Source organism: Pelophylax lessonae (assembly GCF_965119305.1).
Source record: "Pelophylax lessonae genome assembly, chromosome: 2".
Classification (NCBI taxonomy): domain Eukaryota; kingdom Metazoa; phylum Chordata; class Amphibia; order Anura; family Ranidae; genus Pelophylax; species Pelophylax lessonae.
This window is the reverse complement of record NC_138769.1, coordinates 649,686,854-649,710,316: the sequence shown is the minus strand read 5'-3', so window position 1 is coordinate 649,710,316 and position 23,463 is coordinate 649,686,854. Positions and strand designations below refer to the sequence as shown.

Here is a 23,463-nt window from a genome sequence, read left to right as displayed (position 1 = left end):
TTTCTGCATTTTTTGTATACGTGGGCACGGCATTTAAAAACAGTTTGCGTGTGCAGCAAAGGCAGGTAAGTCGCATGGTGCAAAAGGAGGATGGATTTCATGGCCACTGCATTTTTTTAAATTCTGCATGCACCTTTTTTCAGCTGAAAACGCAGGCATAGCAGCTCAAGCCCATTCACATCAATGGGCTGCTATGCCTGTGCAAATGTGGGCCCCCAACACATTTAATAATAATTTAATAATTTAATAATAGAATACCGTGATAATACCGTATACCGTGGCAAAACCTTAATTAATCGCAGCATGAAAATCTGATAACGTCACAAGCCTAGTAAAAAGTAATGGAGACTGATTTATTCCACCAAATTAATTTATATTGGTAAACTTTTTATTAAAAAATGGTGAAAATAATCGGGAAACCATTTTTGCTTTTCGGTAACCTGTTGTGTTTTTATTTTGGCAGAAAATGGTTGCCATACCTGCAGCAAAAGTAGTGAACATATTGAATTGTTTCACATTTAGTAAAGACAGACTGAGTGCCCTGGAGCTGCTGGCTGTGTAAGTACACACTGCTTATCTTCTGCTTGGACCATCATTAAATGTATTAACTATTTTTTTTTTTTTTTTTATCCCATCCTTTTGTGTTTCGGAAGCCATTCATTGTAAGGCCTCATACACAAGGGGTGCATGAGACCGTACAGGGTAAATTGTGGACATGTTTTCGTTCACGGGACACGCAGCTGCAACATACAATCACTCATAGTAATGATTGGCTGTACACTGGTAATATGCCTTACTTCCCTGAACATGGCTTGTGTGCATCCAATGATTGATGTCCATCTGTGAGTTAATGAAATTGCTGTGTGTACTCATGAACTATTTATTTGTTACAATGGGTGGCTGTAGGCTGCAGTTATGTCTCCTGGGCCCAGAAATGCACCCAAAATGTAATTTTTATGACTTCATAAAGCCTATGTGCATTAATCAAACATTCTTGTCATTTGGAAAGATCCATTTTCTGATTTGTGTAGCGGTCCATGTTGCTTCTTTGACCTGTAAAAGACCTTTCAGTCTTCTATCTATCTTCTCAATGTATTTCTTTTGATTTAAATACAGTAAAACCGTGGATTGCGAGCATAATTCATTCCGGAAACATGCTTGTAATCCAAAGCACTCGTATATCCAAGCGAATTTCCCCATCAGAAATAATGGAAACTCAGATGATTCGTTCCACAACCCTTTATTTATAAGTCCTTCAGTTTATAGTCCATATAAAAAGATTTTAGCAATGTGATAGGTTGTATAACCATAAAATGTCCTTCCACAAATGGCGGCCTCCACAAGGGGGTTAGATACAAAATCCAGCAGGAGCTGCAGAGAGTATAAAAGAGAAGAGCGGCACCTCTAAGTGTAGCAATATGGTTACATTTAACCTGTTGCCGACCGCCTGCCGCAGTTATACGGCGGCAAGCAGCCGCTCCCAGGCGAATCGCCGTAACTGTACATCGCTCGCTGTTGGAAGCCACACTCATACGTTGATTTTCCAAAGATAACCTCTTAATATGACGCTGAGCACATGCACTCAACTTCTTTGCTTGACCATGGCGAGGCCTGTTCTGAGTGGAAACTGTCCTGTTAAACCGCTGTATGGTCTTGGCCACTGTGCTGCAGCTCAGTTTCAGGGTCTTGGCAATCTTCTTATAGCCTAAGCCATCTTTAGGTAGAGCAACAATTCTTTTTTTCAGATCCTCAGAGAGTTTTTTGCCGTGAGGCGCAATATTAAACTTCCAGTGACCAGTATGAGAGTGATAACACCAAATGTAACACACCTGCTCCCCATTCACACCTGAGACCTTGTAACACTAACAAGTCACATGACATCGGGGAGGAAAAATGGCTAATTGGGCCCAATTTGGACATTGTCACTTAGGGGTGTACTCACTTTTGTTGCCAGCGCTTTAGACATTAATGGCTGTGTGTTGAGTTATTTTGAGGGGATAGCAAATTTACACTGTTATACAAGCTGTACATTCACTACTTTACATTGTAGCAAAGTGTCATTTCTTCAGTGTTGTCACATGAAAAGGTATAAAAAAATATTTTCAAAAATGTGAGGTGTGTATATGTGTGTGTATATGTATATATGTGTATATATGTGTATATATATGTATGTATGTATGTATGTATGTATGTGTGTGTGTGTATATACACACCCAGATGTTTTGCCCTGCATTTTTTTTAAACTGAATGAGTTCATGTATACTGTAAAAGATAAGTTCACCTTTATAAATTTTTTTTTTTTATAAATTCACATCTTTTTGCAGGTCTTTTTTTTTTATTTGGAATCTCGGGCTCCTGTAGACTGTATAGCTGCCTGTGCCTTGTATGGGCAGGTACTGAATGACCGGAATAATCAATGAACTACGTGGAGGGCTCATCGGCACCCTGGTAGTTCATTGAGAACTACAAGCCATCAGCCCCAATGGACCACAGTAGTTGTAGTTTTCCCATTCACAGAACCCTGTGAATGAATGACGTGGCTGGATGGGTTGAGCCCCGCAGGGCCGCATTTATTTATTTTTTTTTTAAATTGTGACAGCGAGTGCGGGGAGAAGGTCTCTGTCCTGCTGTTACAGTAGGAGCAGGGGGTGCTCGTTTAGAAACATATTACATGTTACACCCTGGATATTGGTTTAACATGTTATGAAAGCTGAACTTATCCTTTAAAGAGAGCAATATAAGGCTGCCATTCCCGAAGACCACCTGGATAACTAGACAAACGATACCAACACTTTCCAACATTTCTTATAAAAAAATAAGAGGCATATTTATTAAGGGTATTACAATCAGTAAACCTTCACTGCTCGTGTATTATCCTGGCACCTGTGTTTTTTAAACTGGTGATTTATTCACCTTAAGTGAATGCTTGGTGAATGTCACATTTGGTACTTTATAAATATGCCCCTAATGGATATATTCTTTATAGTTATTAGCAAGCTAAAACATGCATTATGGCCCATTTCAGAGAAAAGCATACCAATTGGAAAGAATTCTAATGCATACTGAACGTAGAAATAAAAGCCTTGATGGTATCATGTCCCTAATAGATGGAAGAGAGTTCTGCACATCTCTGGTCTGTTTTAGGACAGATTTGCTTATGTTGTATTGCCTTTGGGCTCTTTCACACGGGCGTTCCTTTTTTTTTTGCCCGATCAGGTCCTTTTTTTTGTAACGGACACGGATGACACTTGTGTCATCCGGTCCGTATGTCCGTTTTTCATCCCATCCGTTTGCTGATGAAAAACTGACATAATGCATGTCTATGTAAATACGGATGTCTGCGGATGACACCACTGACATCCGTTTTTGCTTCAGTTCCGTTTTTTGAAAGGAAGAAAAAATAGGGTTCTCCTCCGTTCCAAAAAACTGAACTGAACTGACAAAAAACGGATGTCAGAGGATGATCATCCGATGACATCCGTATTTACATAAAGATACATTATGTCCGTTTTTCATCCGCAAACGGATGGGATGAAAAACGGACATACGGAACGCCCGTGTGAAAGAGCCCTTTCTCTTCCTAAAGTGGGTGTAGTTGCACAAGTAAGACCTAAAAATGCAACATCTATGTATTTGTTTGTACAGTTTTAGCATCATGTTGATATTCCCTCATGTTCTATAATAGTTATTACTAAAAGTGCAGGGGGATGTCTCAGTTTTCCTGTTTACTGTTATAGATTACAGGCAAATATACATTAGAATATTTTAGAGGTGCGCCAAATGGAAGTTTTGGTGCTGAAACCAAAAATTCAAGATGCACTTGGCCGAAACCGAAAATTACGGTTTTTAATAAAAAAAATATATATATATATATTGAACAAAATTATAGACGCAACACTTTTTTTTTTTTTTTTGGCCCCCATTTTTTATGAGCTGAACTCAAAGATCTAAGACTTTTTTTCTAGTACACAAAAAGGCCTATTTCTCTCAAATATTATTCTCAAATCTGTGTAAATCTGTGTTAGTGAGCACTTCTCTTTTGCCGAGATAATCCATCCACATAACAGGTGTGGCATATCAAGATGGTGATTAGACAGCATGATTATTGCACAGGTGTGCCTTAGGCTGGCCACAATAAAGGCCACTTTAAAATGTGCAGTTTTACTGTATTGGGGGATCTGGGGGGGCCCAAAAACCAGTCCGTATCTGGTGTGACCACTGTTTGTCTCACACAGTACAACACATCTCCTTGATCAGGTTGTTGATTGTGGAATGTTGGTCCACCCCTCTTCAATGGCTGTGCGAAGTTGCAGGATATTGGCAGGACCTGGAACACGCTGTCGTTTACACCGATCCAGAGCATCCCAAACATGCTCAATGGGTGACACGTTTGGTGAGTATGCTTGCCATGCAAGAACTGGGATGTTTTCAGCTTCCTGGAATTGTGTACAGATTCTTGCAACATAGGGCCTTGCATTATCATTCTGCAACATGAGGTGATGGGCATGGATGAATGGCTTAACAATGGGCCTCAGGATCTTGTCACGGTATCTCTGTGCATTCATAATGCCATCAATAAAATGCTCCTGTGTTCATTGTCCATAACAACATACGTCTGCCCATACCATAACCCCACCGCCACCATGGGCCACTCCATCCACAACGTTGACATCAGCAAACCGCTCACCCACACAACGCCATACACACTGTCTGTCATCTGCCCTGTACAGTGAAAACCAGGATTCATCAATGAAGTGAATACCTCTCCAAAATGCCAGACGCTATCGAATGTGAGCATTTGCCCACTCAAGTCGGTTACGGCGACGAACTGCAGTCAGGTAGAGACCCCGATGAGGACAATGAGCATGCAGATGAGCTTCCCTGAGACAGTTTCCGACAGTTTGTGCAGAAATTCTTTGGTTATGCAAACCGATTGTTGCAGCAGCTGTCCGGGTGACTGGTCTCAGACGTTCTTGGAGGTGAAGATGCTGAATGTATAGGTCCAGGGCTCGTGTGGTTACATGTGGTCTGCGGTTGTGAGGCCGGTTGGATGTACTGCCAAATTCTCTGAAAAGCCTTTGGAGAAGGCTTATGGTAGAGAATTGAACATTCAATTCACACGCATCAGCTCTGGTGGACATTCCTATAGTCAGCATTCCAATTGCATGCTTCCTCAAAACTTGTGACATCTGTGGCATTCTGCTGTGTGATAAAACTGCACATTTTAGAGTGGCGTTTTTTTATGTTCAGCCTAAGGCTGGCCATACATGATCCAATTTTCTTTCAGTTTTCTGTCAGATTTTCTTGAAATTTACCTTCAAGTATGTAGTACGAAGGCCTGCCTAATTGAAACAACAAGTGACAACAAGTGAAGTAACAAGTGAAAGTGTTGTTTAGCTTTGACCTCACATTATGTGGTTTGTGGTAGATCTGACAGAAAATTGTACAAACAAATTTGGACATGTATGGCCAGCCTAAGGCACACCTGTGCAATAATCATGCTGTCTAATCAGCATCTTGATATGCCACACCTGTGAGGTGGATGGCAAAGGAGAAGTGCTCACTAACACAGATTTAGACAGATTTGTGAACAATATTTGAGAGAAGTAGGCCTTTTGTTTACATAGAAAAAGTCTTAGATCTTTGAGTTCAGCTTTTTTTATATTTTTTATATTTTTGTTCAGTGAATAAAAAAATACACACACTATATTACCAAAAGTATTGGGACGCCTGCTTTTACACGAACTTTAATGACCTCCCATTCTTAGTCCGTAGGGTTCAATATTGAGTTGGCCTACCCTTTGCAGCTATAACAGCTCCAACTCTTCTGGGAAGGCTGTCCACAAGGTTTAGGAGTGTCTGTGGGAATGTTTGACCCTTTTTCTAGAAGCGCATTTGTAATTCCAGGCATTGATGTTGAAGAAAAGGCCTGGCTCGCAGTCTCCACAATTTATTCCAAAGGTGTTCTATTGGGTTGATGTCAGGACTGTCAAATTCCTCTACCCCAAACTCGCTCATCCATGTCTATATGGATGTATTTGACTTTTTCTATAATATCATTAATTTATTGTCAGCCAATATCGACACCTTTAGCACAAGAAAAGCTCGAGAAAAATGCATCCTTTTAAATTCTTCACACAATGTCTTCACACTGGTCCGTTGCACTTCCATTGTGGTGTTAAAAATCTTGCTGCATTTTGCCACACCAAAAATTAGCCTCCCCACTGAAATGCATTGAAAACGCTGCAATAACGCATAATTTTGTGTTTTTGATGCCTTTTTTGAGTCACGTGACCTATGCACCATAAGCACAGTAAAATCTCTTATTTTTGGCACCTTTTTCTCGATTGGCAATATGCCAAAAACACGATTTCTCTTTCGTTCATTGACAGACATGGCTCCTGATCTTCTTAACCATTGTTTTATACTGCCCCCTACAGGAGTAGGACACTAGGCAGAAAAAGTCTGGCTACGCCTATGGGCAGTACAAGGAGGTATACTCCCACTATCTGCTATAGGTGCTCAGTTTTTTTCTGCCTAGTCAGGTATAAGGACCTAGTTCCTTGCTGGGATCTAAACAAGGCAACCATGATTCCGGTTGAAGAGTCCCCAGCCTTTAAGGACCCGGCTGACAGGAAGGCGAGGGCGGAGGCTGTGGCCCGCAGTATGTACACACTGAGTTTTTTCGTCCCTCAGGGTCGGCTGACAAGGGATCAAAGCCCTTCAGGGCCTCCACTGGAGGATTCAAGCGAATGTGGACTGGCAGGTCAAGAGCAGGCTTCTCCAGAACCGCGGACAAGGCCCCTTCAGCAGGAAGGTGCGCCCTCACCCTCATATGGGGTGGGGGGATGTCTTCACTGATTCCTGGACCTCCCTGGTACAAAACAAGTGGGTCATATGGTCCGGCTACAAGATGGAGTTTCGTTCTTACCCTCCGGTAAATTTCTTCCTTCCAACGTGCGACTATCCCCGGTCCGCTTACAGGCTTTTTTTGGGGCGGTACAAGACCTTTTACTTTTAGAGGGTGATTGTCCTGGTTCTAACTTCGGAATGTTTTCAAGGGTTTTTACTTAAACATGTTTACAGTCCTCCGGAAGGAAGGCAAGGCGCATCCAATTCTGGACTTCAGGGCTCTGAACTTTTTGTGCGGAATGGAGTCCATTCACACAGTGGTGGCTTCCCTGCATCAGGGGGATTTTCTTGCCTCAGTCGACATCAAGGACGCTTAACTTCACATTCCAAGATGTCAGTCACCAGCGCTTCCTCCGCTTTGCTGTGGGACAGAAGCATTATCAGTTTGTGGCGTTACCCTTTGGTCTCGCCTCCACTCCTTGGGTCTTTACAAAAGTGTTGGCTCCGGTGCTAGCATTGTTACGCCAATGGGGGATCGCGGTACTGGGCTACTTGGACAGACCTCCTTCTGTGAGCGGCGTCTCCGATTGCTCTGGTGGAAAACCTGGAAATCACCATACCAACTTTGAAGGAGTTTGGCTGGATTCTGAATTTTCAGAAGTCTGCATTGCTTACGGCCACAAAGCTGTACTATCTGGGTCTGACTCTGAACTCGGCCTTGGCAGATGGTCATCCCTCCATACCTGCATGCAGGTGCTGGGCCGGATGGTGTCTACCTTCAAGGCGGTTCCATTCAAGGAGAATTCTGGCCAAATGGGACAAGAATCCGCAGTCTCTGGATAATCAGAGCCAGCTGAGTCGGGGACCAAAGGAGTCCCTGATATGGTGGCTTAGCTCTCCAGTACTTTGGCTGGGCAAATCCTTCCTCCCCTTGTATTGGACAGTGGTCACCATAGATGCCAGCCTATCCGGCTGGGGAGGCGTCCTCTGCAAAAATTCTGCTCAGGGGATCTGAACCAGGCCTTGACAAATCCCAGGCGCCAGGTCGCATTTGCAACTAGAAATTGCCTCCTGGCGCCTAAGAGCCCATTCGCTTTTTAGCACCAAGCACGAGTAATTCCTAAAGCCGCTATCCCTCAGCCTCTCCGCCCACAGGCCGAAAGTGCGAAATTTCTTCTTCTCTTACTCCCGTATATTCCAGGCTGTGCACCCTGTCAGGTTTCAGTTCCGGGTGCAGCTAGCAAGGCTGTTCGGTTCCCGGAGCCAGACTTCCAGCCGGAAAGCAGAGACAGAAATGGGGGTATTGGGAAGACGGCGGAGGAAGAGAGCGGCCAGCATCTGCCAGTACAGTGACTTGTCCCATGTATACGTAGAGTGTAGTAGAGGCGCACAGACATGTGGGTAGCCACTCAATACGGGGCTCCGGAGGTAGGTGAGGATAGCCCAGCTCCCAGTGTATGTGGGGAGCTCCTTCCTTCAGGCTCTGCCTTGTACTGCATGTATTCAGAGCTAAGCCCTCTGCTCATCTCTCCCATCCTCTGCTAGGGCCCATTGACACCATGGAAATACAGAGGTCTGGGCAAACATTGTACAGTACAGGGCTCAGGGGCCCCAGTTGCTCTGTCATTCCCTCCTATAAAAATGTACTGACATGTGGGTCTAGGTGGGAACACTGGAACTGGTGTGTACAGGATCATCCCCTCAAGCCCCATGATGAGTGGGGCATCAACAGAGCCCCCATGGTGAGAGCGGGGGGGGGGGGATCAGCAGAACCCTAATGGTAAGCGTGGGGATCAGCAGAGCACCTATGGTAAGTACAGAGATCAGCAGAGACCCCATGGTGAGCGCAGGGGTCAGCGGAACCCCCCCATGGTGAGCGCAGGGGTCAGCGGAACCCCCCCATGGTGAGCGCAGGGGTCAGCGGAACCCCCCCATGGTGAGCGCAGGGGTCAGCGGAACCCCCCCATGGTGAGCGCAGGGGTCAGCGGAACCCCCCCATGGTGAGCGCAGGGGTCAGCGGAACCCCCCCATGGTGAGCGCAGGGGTTCAGCGGAACCCCCCATGGTGAGCGCAGGGGTTCAGCGGAACCCCCCATGGTGAGCGCAGGGGTTCAGCGGAACCCCCCATGGTGAGCGCAGGGGTTCAGCGGAACCCCCCCATGGTGAGCGCAGGGGTTCAGCGGAACCCCCATTAGGAGCGCGGGGATCAGCGAAGCCCCCTCTGGTGAACGTGGGGATCAGGGGAGTCCCCTGTGGTAAGCGTGGGGATAGCCCCCTATGACAGGGCTCGACAAATAAGCTGGCTCCTAACTTTTTTAGCTGGCTCCTAGATTCAAAGCAAATTTGTCAACCCCTGATCTGAACACGTTACCGATTAATGTCTTGGAACTCCGAGTGATCAGACTGTGCCTGGAATATTGGGCGGATCGTCTTCAGGGATGTCCTGTGCTCATTCATTCGGACAATGCTTATGTTAATTACTAGGTGGGCACAAGAAGTGCCCTAGCAGCTCTGGAGGTAGCTGGCATTCTAAGGTCGGCAGAACAGGTCATTCCAGCCCTCTCTCTGCCGTACACCTTCCAGGGGAAACTGGCAGGCGGATTACCTCAGCCGGCAGGCGTTGGACCAGGGTGAGTGGTCCCTTCATCCGGAGATGTTTCATCAATTGTGTTATCGGTGGGGGAACTCCGAGGTGGATCTGTTGGCGTCTCGTCTCAACAAGTGCACAGGTTTGTGGCTCAGTCACGGAATCCTCTAGCGTACGCCACAGATGTGCTGGTGGCCCCGTGGGGGTCAGTATCCTCTAATTTACGTTTTCCCTCCTCTCAAGCTTCTGCCATGACTTCTAAGCAGGATTAAGGCAGAAGGGGATTTGGGTCATCTTAGTGGCCCCGAACTGCCCTTGCCGGGCTTGGTACGCCAATCTGGTGCGGCTGGTCGCTGACGTTTCTTGGAGGCTTCCTCTCAGGGAGGATCTGCTGTCCCAAGGACCAATCTTCTATGCCCTTTTACAGTCGCTGGCTTTGACAGCTTGGCTGTTGAATGCCAGATGCTGATGGATAGAGGTTTTGTCAGTGATTCCAGCTGTTAAAAGCTAGGAAATCTACATCTAGGAAGCTCTACCATCGTATATGGAAGACATGCATTGCGTGGTGTGAGTATCTTGGTGTTCACCCTCCCTCTTTCGTTCTCTTTCATTTATTGACGGGCACAGCTCCTGATCTTCATAACCATTGGGTTATACTGCCCCCTACAGGAGTAGGACACTAGGGAGAAAAATAATCTGGCTACGCCTTTGGGCAGTCCCAGGGGGTATACTCCCCCCAACCCCCCCCCCCCCCCCCTCTCTGCTATAGTTACTCAGTTTTTTTTTTTTCTGCCTAGTCAGGAGCAAGGACCTAGTTCCATGCTGGAAACTCTGGTCCTGGCAAATTTTTTCTTTTTAGATAGAAATTGTTTCTTCCGGGTTTTTTTTTTCCTGTGAGATCTACAATCAACTGCCAGACTGAGGAGGGCTGGACAATCTAGATCCAGTGGTCACACCATTCTGGCCAGTGAGTGCGCACAGACCTCAGCTAGGTCGGCCGCAACATAGCCCCACTGGACGGGGGCTGGCCTGCGAGTTAAACTCCTCGTGAGGTCGCATATGACCGGGTCTCAGGCCGAGTCGCAGTGTTCCTCCTGGCCGACATCCCCCCTTTTCGATGGCGAGGAATTCTGTCTGGAGCAGTGCCCGCCTGGTTCCTGGTATGGTGAGTAGCTGTCCCCCCTTTACCCCTGGAGGATTTTGGGGTGGACGTTGGCACGTCCTTGCTACGGTCGGACCTCCAGGTTCCCCTCCTTCCCATCAGGCACTCTCCTTTTATCTGTCCCCTATTCTACCCCCCCTCCACTTATGCTGGGGCTGTGTGGGTGGTCTGGCCCACCTCCTGGGGTGGGGGCAGAGTGCTATGCTGGTGATGGGGGATGCGCCGCCGGCGACTGGACGATCGGCTGTGCGGAGAGGGGGCTGTACCTTGTGGGGGCTCCTGCCAGGGCCCCCCTGTCTGGCCTGGACCTGTCCTTAAGACCTAGGAATCCCTCCTGGGAGCCTCCTGGTACATGGCGGCCATGTTTGTGTAGGCCATTTTGTAGTGGTTTGCCATTGAAAAATTGAAAATAGCGGCGGCCATGACAGTTGAGCCCTGTGGGCGGCTATTTCTGCGGTGGGAACCCCTCATCCCCTGGTGCTGACTCCTGGATCTTTCCACTTTCTGATTGCCGCACGAGGAGTGCAGATTATCCTGGTGGCTGCAGTTGCCTGTTTCTGCAAGGTGGTGAGTCTGCTGGGGCTCTCTCCCTCTCTTGCTGAGAATCGCTTGGGGCTTTGTGCCTGGTGACCGGGTGGTGCTGCCAGCGCGGTGGGGTTGTCCCTTTGCAGTGTTTTTGTGGTGTCCCCCTGGTGACTCATGGAGTCTTTGGAGCACATCTCCCCACCTGATCCCCTCTCTGAGTCCGCGGGGCCCTCCGGGTCTCAACTAGCCATCTATGCACTGACATTCGGTCCTGGAGTCCTTTGTGTGCCAGGTCCCAGGTGGCTAGCCAAAAGCGCACCCCGCCTTCCCTTGTCTCCTCAGATCCTGAATCTGATTTTCCGCCTCGGACGTGGGTTACCCTGCTGGGTCTGCGACCACGCGTCCAGGATCCTCATATAGTGAGGATGATTCCTCCACATCTGCAACCGGGAATGAAAAGGCTTCGGTGTCTTTTGGCTTAAATGCTGGTCTGCGGACCAGACTTCTAAAAAGGCCTTGACTGATCTCCCCTTTCAAGGGGATCGCCTGTTTTGGGCTACCCTGGATGATATGATATTAAGGTTTTTACAGGGGGAAAAGAGTACTTTTCTTCCGCAGGCAACTAAGGGCAAGGAACCTTGTAAACGTGAGCCCTCCTCCTCTGCTTATAAGAAGTTTTTTCGTCCCTCAGGGTCGACTTACAAGGGCTCGAATCCTTTAAGGGCCTCCTCTGGAAGATCCAAACAAACCTGGTCTGGCAAGCCGAGAACAAGCTTCTCCAGACCTGCTAACAAGGTTCCTTCAGCATGAAGGTGCACCCTCACCCTTATCGGGGGTGGGGGGACGTCTTCCTTGGTTTCCAGACCCGTGGAATTCCCTGGTACAAGAAGTGTGGGTCCACAAAGTCATTCAGTTTGGCTACAAGATCAAGTTTCACTCTTGTCCCCCGGCAAGGTTCTTTCCTTCTAACTTGCGCCTGTCCCTGGACCGTTTACAGCGTGTGTTTGGGGCAGTACAAGACCTATTGCTTCAAGGGGTAATTGTCCCGGGTCCAACTTTGGAACATTTTCAGGGTTTTTACTCGAACCTCATTACAGTTCCCAGGAAGGAAGGCAAGGTGCGTCCAATCCTCGACCTCAAGGTGCTGAACTGCTTTGCGCGAGTGCAGAAGTTTAGGATGAAGTCCATTTGCACGGGGTGGCATCCCTGCATCAGGGGGATTTTCTTGCCTCTATCGACATCAAGGATGCTTCCCTTCACATTCCAATATGTGCTGGTCACCAGCGTGGGTGGTATTGGCAGGCAACCCACAGCTCAGAATTTCATCTGACAGGCTTTTCTCTCAAAATATCCAGTCATTAGTGCTCTGGGTGGAAATGAGTCTTCATGCAAACATGTAGTGGTGCTTCCACCTTCTCAATGTCCAGTTCCACACTGTGTTTAGACTGTCAGGCTAACGATGCCTCTGTATAGCATGGATCACTGGAGGAAAAGTCGGCACTCAGGATAACATCAAATAGTGTTTTTTCTTTATAAAAAGAACATGAATAACCGCTGTAAAATCAGCCAACAGGCAGTTGTTCAGCTGTTCATATTTTAATAAAGGAAGACCACTGTTAAATAATATCCCAAGTGCTGACCTTTCCGGAAAAGAGTCTTTAGCCTGCAAGTGCCTTTGTGTGTGATCATCACTTAACCTAGCTAAAATCGTCCATTTGGGACAATAGTCTCTTGTTCTACAGTGCTGTAAACTGTTCGCTGGTATTGACAATAGGAATGGTGAACAGGGAAAAGCAGTACCATATAACCCCATTGGGAGGGCGCTTGAACATTCTTGCATCTTTAAATACGTCAAATGACTCTATTATCAGCGGGACAATGATCACAAACACAGACGCCATTAGGTGGATTGTTGTTTTCAAACTTTACTTGTATAATTGCTGCACTGTCCATAGAGAACAGTTTGTTCTCTCTCTAGTGACTTTAAAATTGTTAGGTAATGACTATCCCTACATGTGAAAAGGGAATCAATGGAACTTCCTGTAATACGGATGTGATTTGTCATTCCTTAATTCCTTTTTTTTTTGGACGCCATTTCAATTTAAATGGTTTTGGTGACTTTAGTTTTTAAACTGATGTTTTCTATATCTCCTTTTTGTATGTGTTTTTTTTTTTTTTTTTTTCCATAAATATTTAAAACATAATAAAGGATTCCTAGAGCACTTGATAGAAGCCGTTTGTCTTCAGGTATAATTTGAATAAATAAAACCTCCAACCCATTCTTCCCCCAGCCTAGATGCACAAAATGTAAATTTCTCTTTCGTTCATTGAAGGACACCGCTCCTGATCTTCTTAACCATTGGGTTTTACTGTCCCCTACAGGAGTAGGGCACTAGGCAGGAAATAAGTCTGACAAAGCCTATGGGCAGTCCCAGGGGATATACTCCCCTCTCTGCTATAGGTATTTTTTTTTTTCTGCCTGGTCAGGAGTAAGGACCTAGTTCCTTGCTGGGATATTTGGTCCTGGCAATATTTTCCCTTTAGATAGGTTGAGATCTACAGTCAACTGCTGGACTGGGTGACAGGCTGGATAATTTAGATCCAGTGGCCACCCCAGGCTGGCGAGCGAGCATGTGCAGACCTCTGCTCCGTGCTAGGTTGGCTGAGACATAGCCCCACTGGATGGGGGCTGGCCTGTGAGTTAAACGCCTGGCAAGGTCGCATGCGACTTTGCTTTGGCCTGCATTGCAGCAATCCTCCTGGACGACAGCACCCCCATTTTGATGGGGAGGAGTTTCTGTCTGGAGCACTTCCCGCCTGGTTCCTGGTATGGTAAGTAGTTGTCCTTCCCTCTCCCCCTGGAGAGTTTTGCGGTGGACATGGGCCCCTCCATGGGACGGTCAGACCCCCTGGGTTCCCCTCCTTCCCATTAGGCACCCCCTCGTCTTTGTATGGATGTCCCTGTGGGCTATATAGCACCCTCATCCTCCCCCCCTCCCCCTACTCCTTATGTTAGGGTTTTGGGGTGGCCTGGCCTACCTGCTGGGGCCAGGTACTGTACTGGCAATGGGGGGGCACCTCCTGCAATCGGCTGGGGGGTGGGGGCTGTACCTGGTGGGGGCTTCTGCTAGGGCCCCCTTCTTGTTAGTGCCTATTTTCTGAGGCCTGGGGATCCCTCCTGGGAGCCTCGTGGTGCCACGCAGGACTGCCGTTTTGTAGTAGTCTGTGTGCTGTTATGGACAAGGGTCATGTTTGTGTAGTCTGGCGGCCATTATGCGTTAGTCCAGCATTGAAAATGATGGCGGCCATGACAGTGGAGCCTTTCTAGGTGGCGATTTGGGCTGTGGAAGCTCCTCCTCATCCCCTGGTGCTGACTCCTGGGTCTTTCCCTTCCCTGGATGGAGCACGTGGAGTGCAGATTATCCTGGTGCTGCCGGTGCTTGTTCTGTGGGATGGTGAGTCTGATGGGGTCCTCTCCCTCTCTGCTGCAGGATTGATTGGTGCTCTTTTACTGGTGACCGGGTGGTGTTGCCAGAGTGATGGGGGTGCCCCTTGGCAGTGTTTTGCTTTTTTTTTGTGGTGGTCACTCTATTGACTCATTCAGTACTTGGAGCATGTTTCCTCATCTGACCTCCTCTCAGAGGTTGCGGGGCCCCCTGGGTCCCAACCGTCCATTGAGGCACTGACGGTGGTCCTGGAGTACTTTGTGTCCCGTGTGGAGGTGTTTTTTGAGCGGCGGGCTAGCAAAAAGCGCCCCCTGCCTTCCTCTGCCCCATCTGTCTCCTCAGATCCAGGATCTGATTCGGCTGCTGTGGACGTGGCTCACCCTGCTGGGTTTGCGACCACGCAAACTGAATTCTGTTAGTGAGGATGATTCCTCTAAATCCATAGTTGCGCACGAAAAGGCGCTGGTGGACGCAATGATTGTGTCTGTGCGTGAGACTTTAGAGATGGAGGATGCTGCTGAAGCTGCGACGGGGGTACCAGACTTTTTGGCACTCACAAGCCATAAAGAGCGGTAAAGGTGTTTCCTTTCCCTTTCCTATTTTGACAGAATTGTTGCAAAAGAGCGGGGAGAGGCAAAACATTCCCTTGTGGTCCTGAAGCGATTTTTTTTTTTTTTCTGAAGCGATTTTTTTTTTTTTTTTATGCGGTACCCCTATGAGGAGTCCCTCCTTAAAAAGTGGACTGTTCCACCTGTGGTGGACCCTTCGGTTTCCAGATTGAACAAGGCAACCATGGTTCCAGTTGAAGAGTCTCCTCATTGGCTGAGGCGGAGAGTGTGATGTCATCAGCCTGCCCCTCAAATCTTTTGCCGTGTTTAATATTTATCTGGTTAAATATAAGAAAATATTTTTTCCATATGTATTTAGTTTAACTACAATTACCATTTCAATACCGGGCACTTTTACCCCCTTCCTGCCCAGGCCAATTTTCACCTTTCAGCACTGTCACACTTTAAATGACAAATGCGCAGTGATGCAACACTGTACCCATAAGACATTTTTATCATATTTTTTTTTTGTTTTTGTTTTTTTACACAAATAGAGCTTTCTTTTGGTGGTATTTAACCCCTTCCGTACCGCGTCATGTCAAATGACGTCGGCACAAATCCTTTCTCGATCCGGGCGGACGTCATATGACGGCGCCCGGATCTCCCCGCTACTGCGCGCCCCCGGGGGCGCGCAGCGCGGCGATCGTGGGTGAGGCTCGGACTGAGCCCAGCCCCGATCAAGGTAAACAGCCAATGAAATTGGCTGTTTACCACGTGATCGGCTGTGTCAATCACAGCCGATCACATGAGCGGCTCCAGCGCGAGCCGCTCGTTCCTTCCTTAATGCGCGCCCCCGGGGGCGCGCAGCGCGGCGATCGGGGACGAGGCTCGTCCCTCGGACAGAGTCGATCCCCGATCTAGGTAAAGAGCCAATGAAATTGGCTCTTTACCACGTGACCGGCTGTGTCCAATCACAGCCGGTCACAAATGTCATCAGAGAACACGGTAACTAGCTGTCACCGTGTTCTCCTCTCACACACTGATCCTGTGTGAGGAGGAGATTGTGGTAACAGCTAGTTACCAAGTACAGTGCACCCCAACCACACTGATTGCCCCCCCCCCCCCAATAAAGAGCACCTGTCACTAGCCCATCAAAGTACCCGAGTACCTGTCACCAGCCCATCAGGTACTCTGATGACAGGTACTTGGGTACTCTGATGGGCTGATGACAGGTACTTGGGTACTCTGACGACAGGTACTCGGGTACTCTGATGACAGGTACTCGGGTACTCTGATGACGGGTACTCGGGTACTCTGATGACGGGTACTCGGGTACTCTGATGACAGGTACTCGGGTACTCTGATGACGGGTACTCGGGTACTCTGATGACGGGTACTCGGGTACTCTGATGACGGGTACTCGGGTACTCTGATGACGGGTACTCGGGTACTCTGATGACGGGTACTCGGGTACTCTGATGACGGGTACTCGGGTACGCTGATGACGGGTACTCGGATACTCTGATGACGGGTACTCGGGTACTCTGATGACGGGTACTCGGGTACGCTGATGACGGGTACTCGGATACTCTGACGACAGGTACTCTGGTACTTTGAGTACCCGTCATCGGAGTACCCGAGTACCTGTCACCTACACATCAGAGTACCCAAGTACCTGTCACCTACCCAACAGAGTACCCGAGTACCTTCCACCTGCTCATCAGAGTACCTGACACCTGAAGTACCCGAGTACTTGCCACCTGCTCATCATTACCCATCACTACTCATCAGTACTCATCAGTACCCATCAGTACCTATCACCTATTAGTATCAGTACTGATCATCAGTACCCATCATCAGTACAGTATCAGTATCACCTATCAGTATCAGTACTACTCATCAGTACCTATCACCTGCCTGTCACCTGCCCATAAGAGTACCCGAGTACCTGTCACCTGCCTATCGGAGTACTCGAGTACCTGCCACTTGCTCATCAGTACCAGAGTACCTGTCACCTGCCCAGCAAAGTACCCGAGTACCTGTCACCCTTCATACAGCCACCATGTCCAAGTCCAAAAAGGTTTATATACGTCGTCCGTTTAAACCTAAATACCGGTGTTATGGCAGCAGATAGCTGCCATAACCCTGGTATTATTTTAAACGGTGGACGGTTGGCTTTCCGATAAGGGTGGTCCCAGCGGCGGATTCGCCGCGGGATCACCCTTCGGGGGTGGCGAAAGAGGTGCCCCCCCCCCCCTCCCGCTGCATTCTGGTCCTTTTCCCCGTTTACCGGACCCGCCGGCAGCGGGGAAAACGATCCGGTCCCAGATCCTCACAGACAGGATGTCGAGTGAGGGCAAGCTTGCCCTCACTTGACTCTATGGTCTTGGAGGACCGGAGCTACGGCAAACGTCATTGCCTAGCAACCAGTTTAAAGGTCCCCTTTTTTTTTTTTCATTTTATTTAATTTTTTTTTTATTTTTTTTTTTTTATTTTTTCTATCTTTTAGTGTACTTGTGAGATCTGAGGACTTTTTGACCCCAGATCTCACAAAAAAGAGGTCCTGTCGTGCCTATTTCTATTACAAGTAATGTTTACATTTCTTGTAATAGAAATAAAAATGATCAATTTTTTTTCTTTTTTAAAAACAGTGTAAAAATAAAAAATAATAAATAAAATAAATAGTAAAAAAAAAAAAAATTAAAGCGCCCTGTCCCCGCGAGCTCGCGCGCAGAAGCGAACGCATACGGAAACCCCGCCCACATATGTAAACAGTGTTCAAACTACACATGTGAGGTATCGTCGCGATCGTTAGAGCAAGAGCAATAATTTGAGCCCTAGACCTCCTCTGTAACTCTAAGATAGCAACCTGTAGAAATTTTTAAAATGTCGCCTATGGGGATTTTTAAGTACCAAAGTTTGTCACCATTCTGTGAGCGTGCGCAATTTTGAAGCATGACATGTTGGGTATCTATTTACTCGGCGTAACATTATCTTTCACATTATGGAAAACAATTGGGCTAACTTTACTGTTTTCTTTTTTAATTAAAAAAAGTGATTTTTTTTTCCCAAAAAAATGCGTTTGGAAGACCGCTGCGCAAATACGGTGTGATAAAAAATATTGCAATAATCTCCATTTTATTCTCTAGGGTCTCTGCTAAAAAAAAATGTATAATGTTTTGGGGTTCTAAGTAGTTTTCTAGCAAAAACAACTGATTTTAGCTTGTAAACACCAAATGTCAAAAATAGGCCTAGGCAAGTGGCTAGGATGCATGATGATGCTCCTTGGATGTTTAGGCCCCTCTATATGGCTAGGCTGTGAAAAAGTCTCACACATGTGGTATTGCCATACTCAGGAGGAGTGGCAGAATGTATTTTGGGGTGTCATTTTTGCTATGTACATGCTATGTGTTAGGAATATTCTATAAATTTACAACTTTGTGTAAAAAAAATTTTTTTCATTTTTTTCCCACATTTTCCAAAAACTTGTGGAAAAAAATGACATGTTCAAAGGACCCATAATGCCTCATAGAATATACGTTGGAGTGTTTGCTTTCCAAAATGGGGTCATTTTGTGGACTTTTCCATTGTATTGGTGCTCTAGGGCCTTGAAAAATGTGATAGGTAGTAAGAAAGTTTTATGTGTATTTATGCTCCTAAAACGCCTTATGGTGCTACTTGGACGTGGAGTCTCTTTTTGTGGCCAGGCTGTGTAAAAGTCTCACACATGTGGTATCACCATACTCAGAAGGAGTAGCAGAATGAATTTTGGGGTGTCATTTTTGCTGTGTACATGCTATGTGTTAGAAATAGCTTATAAATTGACAACGTTTTGGGAAAAAAAAAGAAAAAAAAATGTTTTCTTCATTTTCCCAAGAATTGTGGGAAAAAATTATAACTTCAAAAAACTCACCATGCCTCTTACTAAATACCTTGGACTCTGTCTACTTTACAAAAAGGGGTCATTTGGGGGGTATTTGTACTGTCCTGACATTTCAGGGCCTCAAGAAAGGAGATAGGCCATCAGTACATCTGGTGTGATAAATTTTCAGTAATTGGTACCATAGCTTCTAGACTCAATAACTTTCACACAGACTAAATAATATACACTAATTTGGGTTAATTTTACCAGAGATATGTAGCAGTATAAATTTTGGCCCAAATGTATGAAGAAAAATTAATTTTTTGCAAAATTTTATAATAGAAACTAAAAAAAAGTGTTTTTTTTTGCAAAAGTTTTGCTCTTTTTTTGCTTATATCATGAAAAAAAAACCCCCAGTTGTGATCAAATACCACCAAAAGAAAGCTCTATTTGTGTGAAAAAAATGATACAAATTTTGTTTGGTTACAGTGTAGCATGACTGAGCAATTGTCATTCAAAGTGTGAGAGTGCTGAAAGCTGAAAATTGGTCTGGGCAGGAAGGGGGTCTAACTGCTCTGTATGGAAGCGGTTAATCACCACTGTCTTTTTTTTTTTTTTTTGCTAAATAAACAAAAACCAAAGGAAATTTTGAAAAATGTTGTCACAATTATTTGAAAAATGAAGAAAGGAAAAAACAAAAACTTACTATTATTAGTATTTTTTATTTACACACTGTCACCAGTGCAGTTCAATGTTATCATATAACTGGTGTGGCGGTGATCAGGGATATTGACTGGTGACAGTATGTTAAACACACTGACCAGAGCAATACAGTTTTACCATTTACTACTCTGGGGCAGTGATCAGGTTTTTTTTTTTTTACACATAATTACTAATGAATTTTATTGGTATAAGCAACCATTTTTACTGAATGAAACAAATTCATTCAGTGACTTTTGTTGTGACTAGCTGTGATTGGTCAAAGCTAATCACATGGTACAGATGGGATGTGATTGGCCTGTCTGTACAATGTGTTCACTGTGATCAATTACAGCTAGCAACGCAATTGTATACAATGGATGGCATGAAAGGAAGCCATCCATTGTTTACAACTGAAATATGATCTGCTGTGACTGGTCACAGTGATCACATGACAGTGGCAGCGGGCCGATGCAGTGATCAGTCATCGGCTGTGTTGGCTGGTGATTGCACCTCTACGTAGCCCTGCCAGAACAACAGTGCTCCTGCCCGGCCGTCATTTCATTATAGGCTGGGCGGGAAGGTCTTAAAGTAGTTCAGCCAAAGACTAACTCTAAATCTACTGGCAGCCACATTCTAAGACTAATCTAGCTAACCCTGTAAAGCAAATATCGATATACTTACCTTTTCTGCAGCCAATCTGGTCCATTCCCACGCTGACAGCTGCGACAGTGGCGGCTTTCTCTGTGTAGGTGTGTGCAGGAGAGGCAGCCGACAACGGAAGCCCCATATGTCTGTCTATGGGAGACGTCACTTCCCTGCCATTTCCCAGCCATTGACTGCTGGCTTATCCACACAACATCTTCTTCTGCGGACCGGATTGGCTGCAGAAAAAGTATAAATGCAACCTCTCTAGCCTCCAGGTATCGCCTCATGTTACCAACAGTGACACTGACCCTAGCCAAATGCAAAACTAGTGAAAAACAGTCAGAAAAGATGAGTAGGGGAATAAAAGCCCCATCTGTAAAATCATTCCTGTTTTGGAGGTTGTCTCATTGTTGCCCATCTAGTGCACCTGTTAACAAGTTTCAGCTGCTTGGGTGTTAATGAAATTAACAACCCCCTCTGCTACTTAACTGACCAGGAGCTTAATTGACTTGATGCTGTACTCTGATTAAAAAGTGTTCCTTTCATTTTTGTGAGCAGTGTATTAATAAAAAAAACAAATTGATGTGTAGATAAAGTCCAGTATGACTGCTCCCAACACCAATATTTTACCTCAATATGGAGATGTCCTTTTTTATCTTCATCACTCGTGCTCAAGTCATGGGTGTGAACTCTCCAGAGGTTTCTGACCCCCCTTGTTACAGGATGGTCAAAAAATGCTTAGAAGCACAATGCTGGGATTCCTCTGCTGCAATAACTTCAACTAGTAAGAGAAATGGATAGGGGAAGTAACTCCACAGGAGACCTAATCAAAAGGTTCCATAGAGTAGTATGTTTATTGATGTTGAAAAGCTAAAATAAGGTATTGCACTCGCATGTATGTGCCTTTTACTGGCACTGGTGTGTACAGCTTGTGCGCATGACTAATTTATTCCCCCGGCGTAGGCATGCAGACCAAGCCTCATTGACACTGCCAGCCCAGATATGATGTTACACGGGATCAAGAAGTAACGAATCGAGGAAGCGGGATAAGCCGCTCAAAAAAAAAAAAAAAAAAGTATATGTGCTCACAAAACAGTGACAAAGATGAATTCATCCTGTCCCGGTTCTACTTTACTGCACGGAAGGCAGGTCTATGACAGTCTAGGGTCAGAGAAGGTAGATTGAATGATGCTGGCCTGCTTTTAACCCATAGCATGGCTTAGCAGGGGGTACCATACAAGGAGTATCTTGTTTTTTTCTATTTTTAGCCTTTGTGCTAGTAGGCAGGGATTCCACCTGGATGGGGAACCATTGCTACATCTGTTTTTTTATTTTTCTTAAATCCCCTGAGGTTTCCTGTGTGTCAGTGATGAGGGGCAACTATCTGCACAACTGTGTTGTGCAGACCTGGTTTATCTCCCCTGCAACCCCACCTTTTCTTCCTTTTTGGTCGCTGTTTGTCCCACTGATTTGAGGCACTGATCCTCCCACTAACAGCATTGATGAGGAACCATTCCTTCCACTGGCACTCAATGATGGGGCACTACTACACCCATTGACACCGAGTGGGCACCATTTCTTCCACTAACACCAACAATGGGGCACTATTTTTTTGTCCACTGACACCAATGGGGCTCTATTCTTCCCACTGACACCAACAATGTAGCACTATTCCTCCCTCTGACACCAATAATGGGGCGCTGTTCCTCTCACTGACAATGTTGGGGGCACTGTTCCTTCCACTGACACCAATGATGGGGGCACTTTTCCTCCCACTGACACCAGAGATGGGGGCACTTTTCCTCCCACTGACACCAGAGATGGGGGTACTTTTCCTCCCACTGACACCAGAGATGGGGCACTTTTCCTCCCACTGACACCAGAGATGGGGGCACTTTTCCTCCCACTGACACCAGAGATGGGGGGCACTTTTCCTCCCACTGACACCAGAGATGGGGGCACTTTTCCTCCCACTGACACCAGAGATGGGGGCACTTTTCCTCCCACTGACACCAGAGATGGGGGCACTTTTCCTCCCACTGACACCAGAGATGGGGGCACTTTTCCTCCCACTGACACCAGAGATGGGGGCACTGTTCCTCCCACTGACACCAGTGGTGGTGGGCACTGTTCCTCCCACTGACACCAGTGGAGACCCCTGCTCTAAATAAAAAAGTTCCTGCTTGCAGTTCTATATTTTTATGGTAATTAAATGGATTTTTTCCTTCTTCTCAACAGTAGTGAATAAAAGATAGTTCTGATGATGTAACGTTTAGTTTGTATAATATTGAAGCTGGTTGTGACCACCAGAGAATTCTCTGTGCCAACTTATCTTTCTCAAGAGATTGGGCTGTTTATTCAAATTGCATTGATCTTTATAGTGAGGTGGCCTAACGTTTTGCCCTGCACAATGTTTTTTATTCCATGTACAGTTATAGATTAAAGTGTATGACAAGGAAAATAAAAGGGGGGGGGGGGGGGAATAAAACGTATTTGTTAGAAATTTTTTATTTTTTTTATTTATCCCCTTAAACATGCAGGAGGTACAGAAGAATAAAATAACTGAAGATTTCCAAGAAATAGTTTGCTCCTACCTTTTCTCTTGGCATCATCCGTCACTTTTTTTGCCCTTTATTTTTTCTCTCTCATTTGATCGTTTTGGCTTTAGCTGCTGGAAGGCTAGCTTTTGCTGCAAAATTGAGCTGTACATTTTTTTTCAGATGTTCCGATAGTCTATTGAAGCTACTATAACCAGTAAATGAGCTAACCAAGCATGAGCTGTGCTTGATTAGCTGCAGGGGAGGCATTGGAGGTCTAATAGGCTGGTAATGTCACCTTACCATTCTATAACATAGGGGGCTTGTTGGCTCCCTTGTGCTAGGAATAAAATGAAATAAAGTGTTACATTAAAATAAAAATAATTAAAAAAAGAAAACATCCCTATAAGCACGCATGTATGGCACACACATGTATGTAAACAACCATTGCACTAAACATGTTGAGGTATTGCCACGAACATCAGAGTGAGAGCAATAATTCTAGACCCATAATTCAAGGTTGTCTCTAAATTGATGACCTGTAAAAGCTTTAAAGTGTCGCCTGTGAACAATCTTGGTTACTGTCGTATTTTGCCAT

General features: G+C 46.0%; 1 protein-coding gene across 1 annotated transcript in view; it reads left to right on the top strand.

Moving 5' to 3' along the window:
• PROSER1 (proline and serine rich 1) overlaps positions 1 to 23,463 on the top strand; it is a 114,844-nt gene that overhangs the window by 13,411 nt on the left and 77,970 nt on the right. Inside the window, exon 4 of the mRNA XM_082244677.1 lies at positions 464 to 558. Within this exon, the coding sequence (XP_082100803.1) occupies positions 464 to 558 (95 nt within the window). The remainder of the gene's footprint in view (positions 1 to 463; positions 559 to 23,463) is intronic.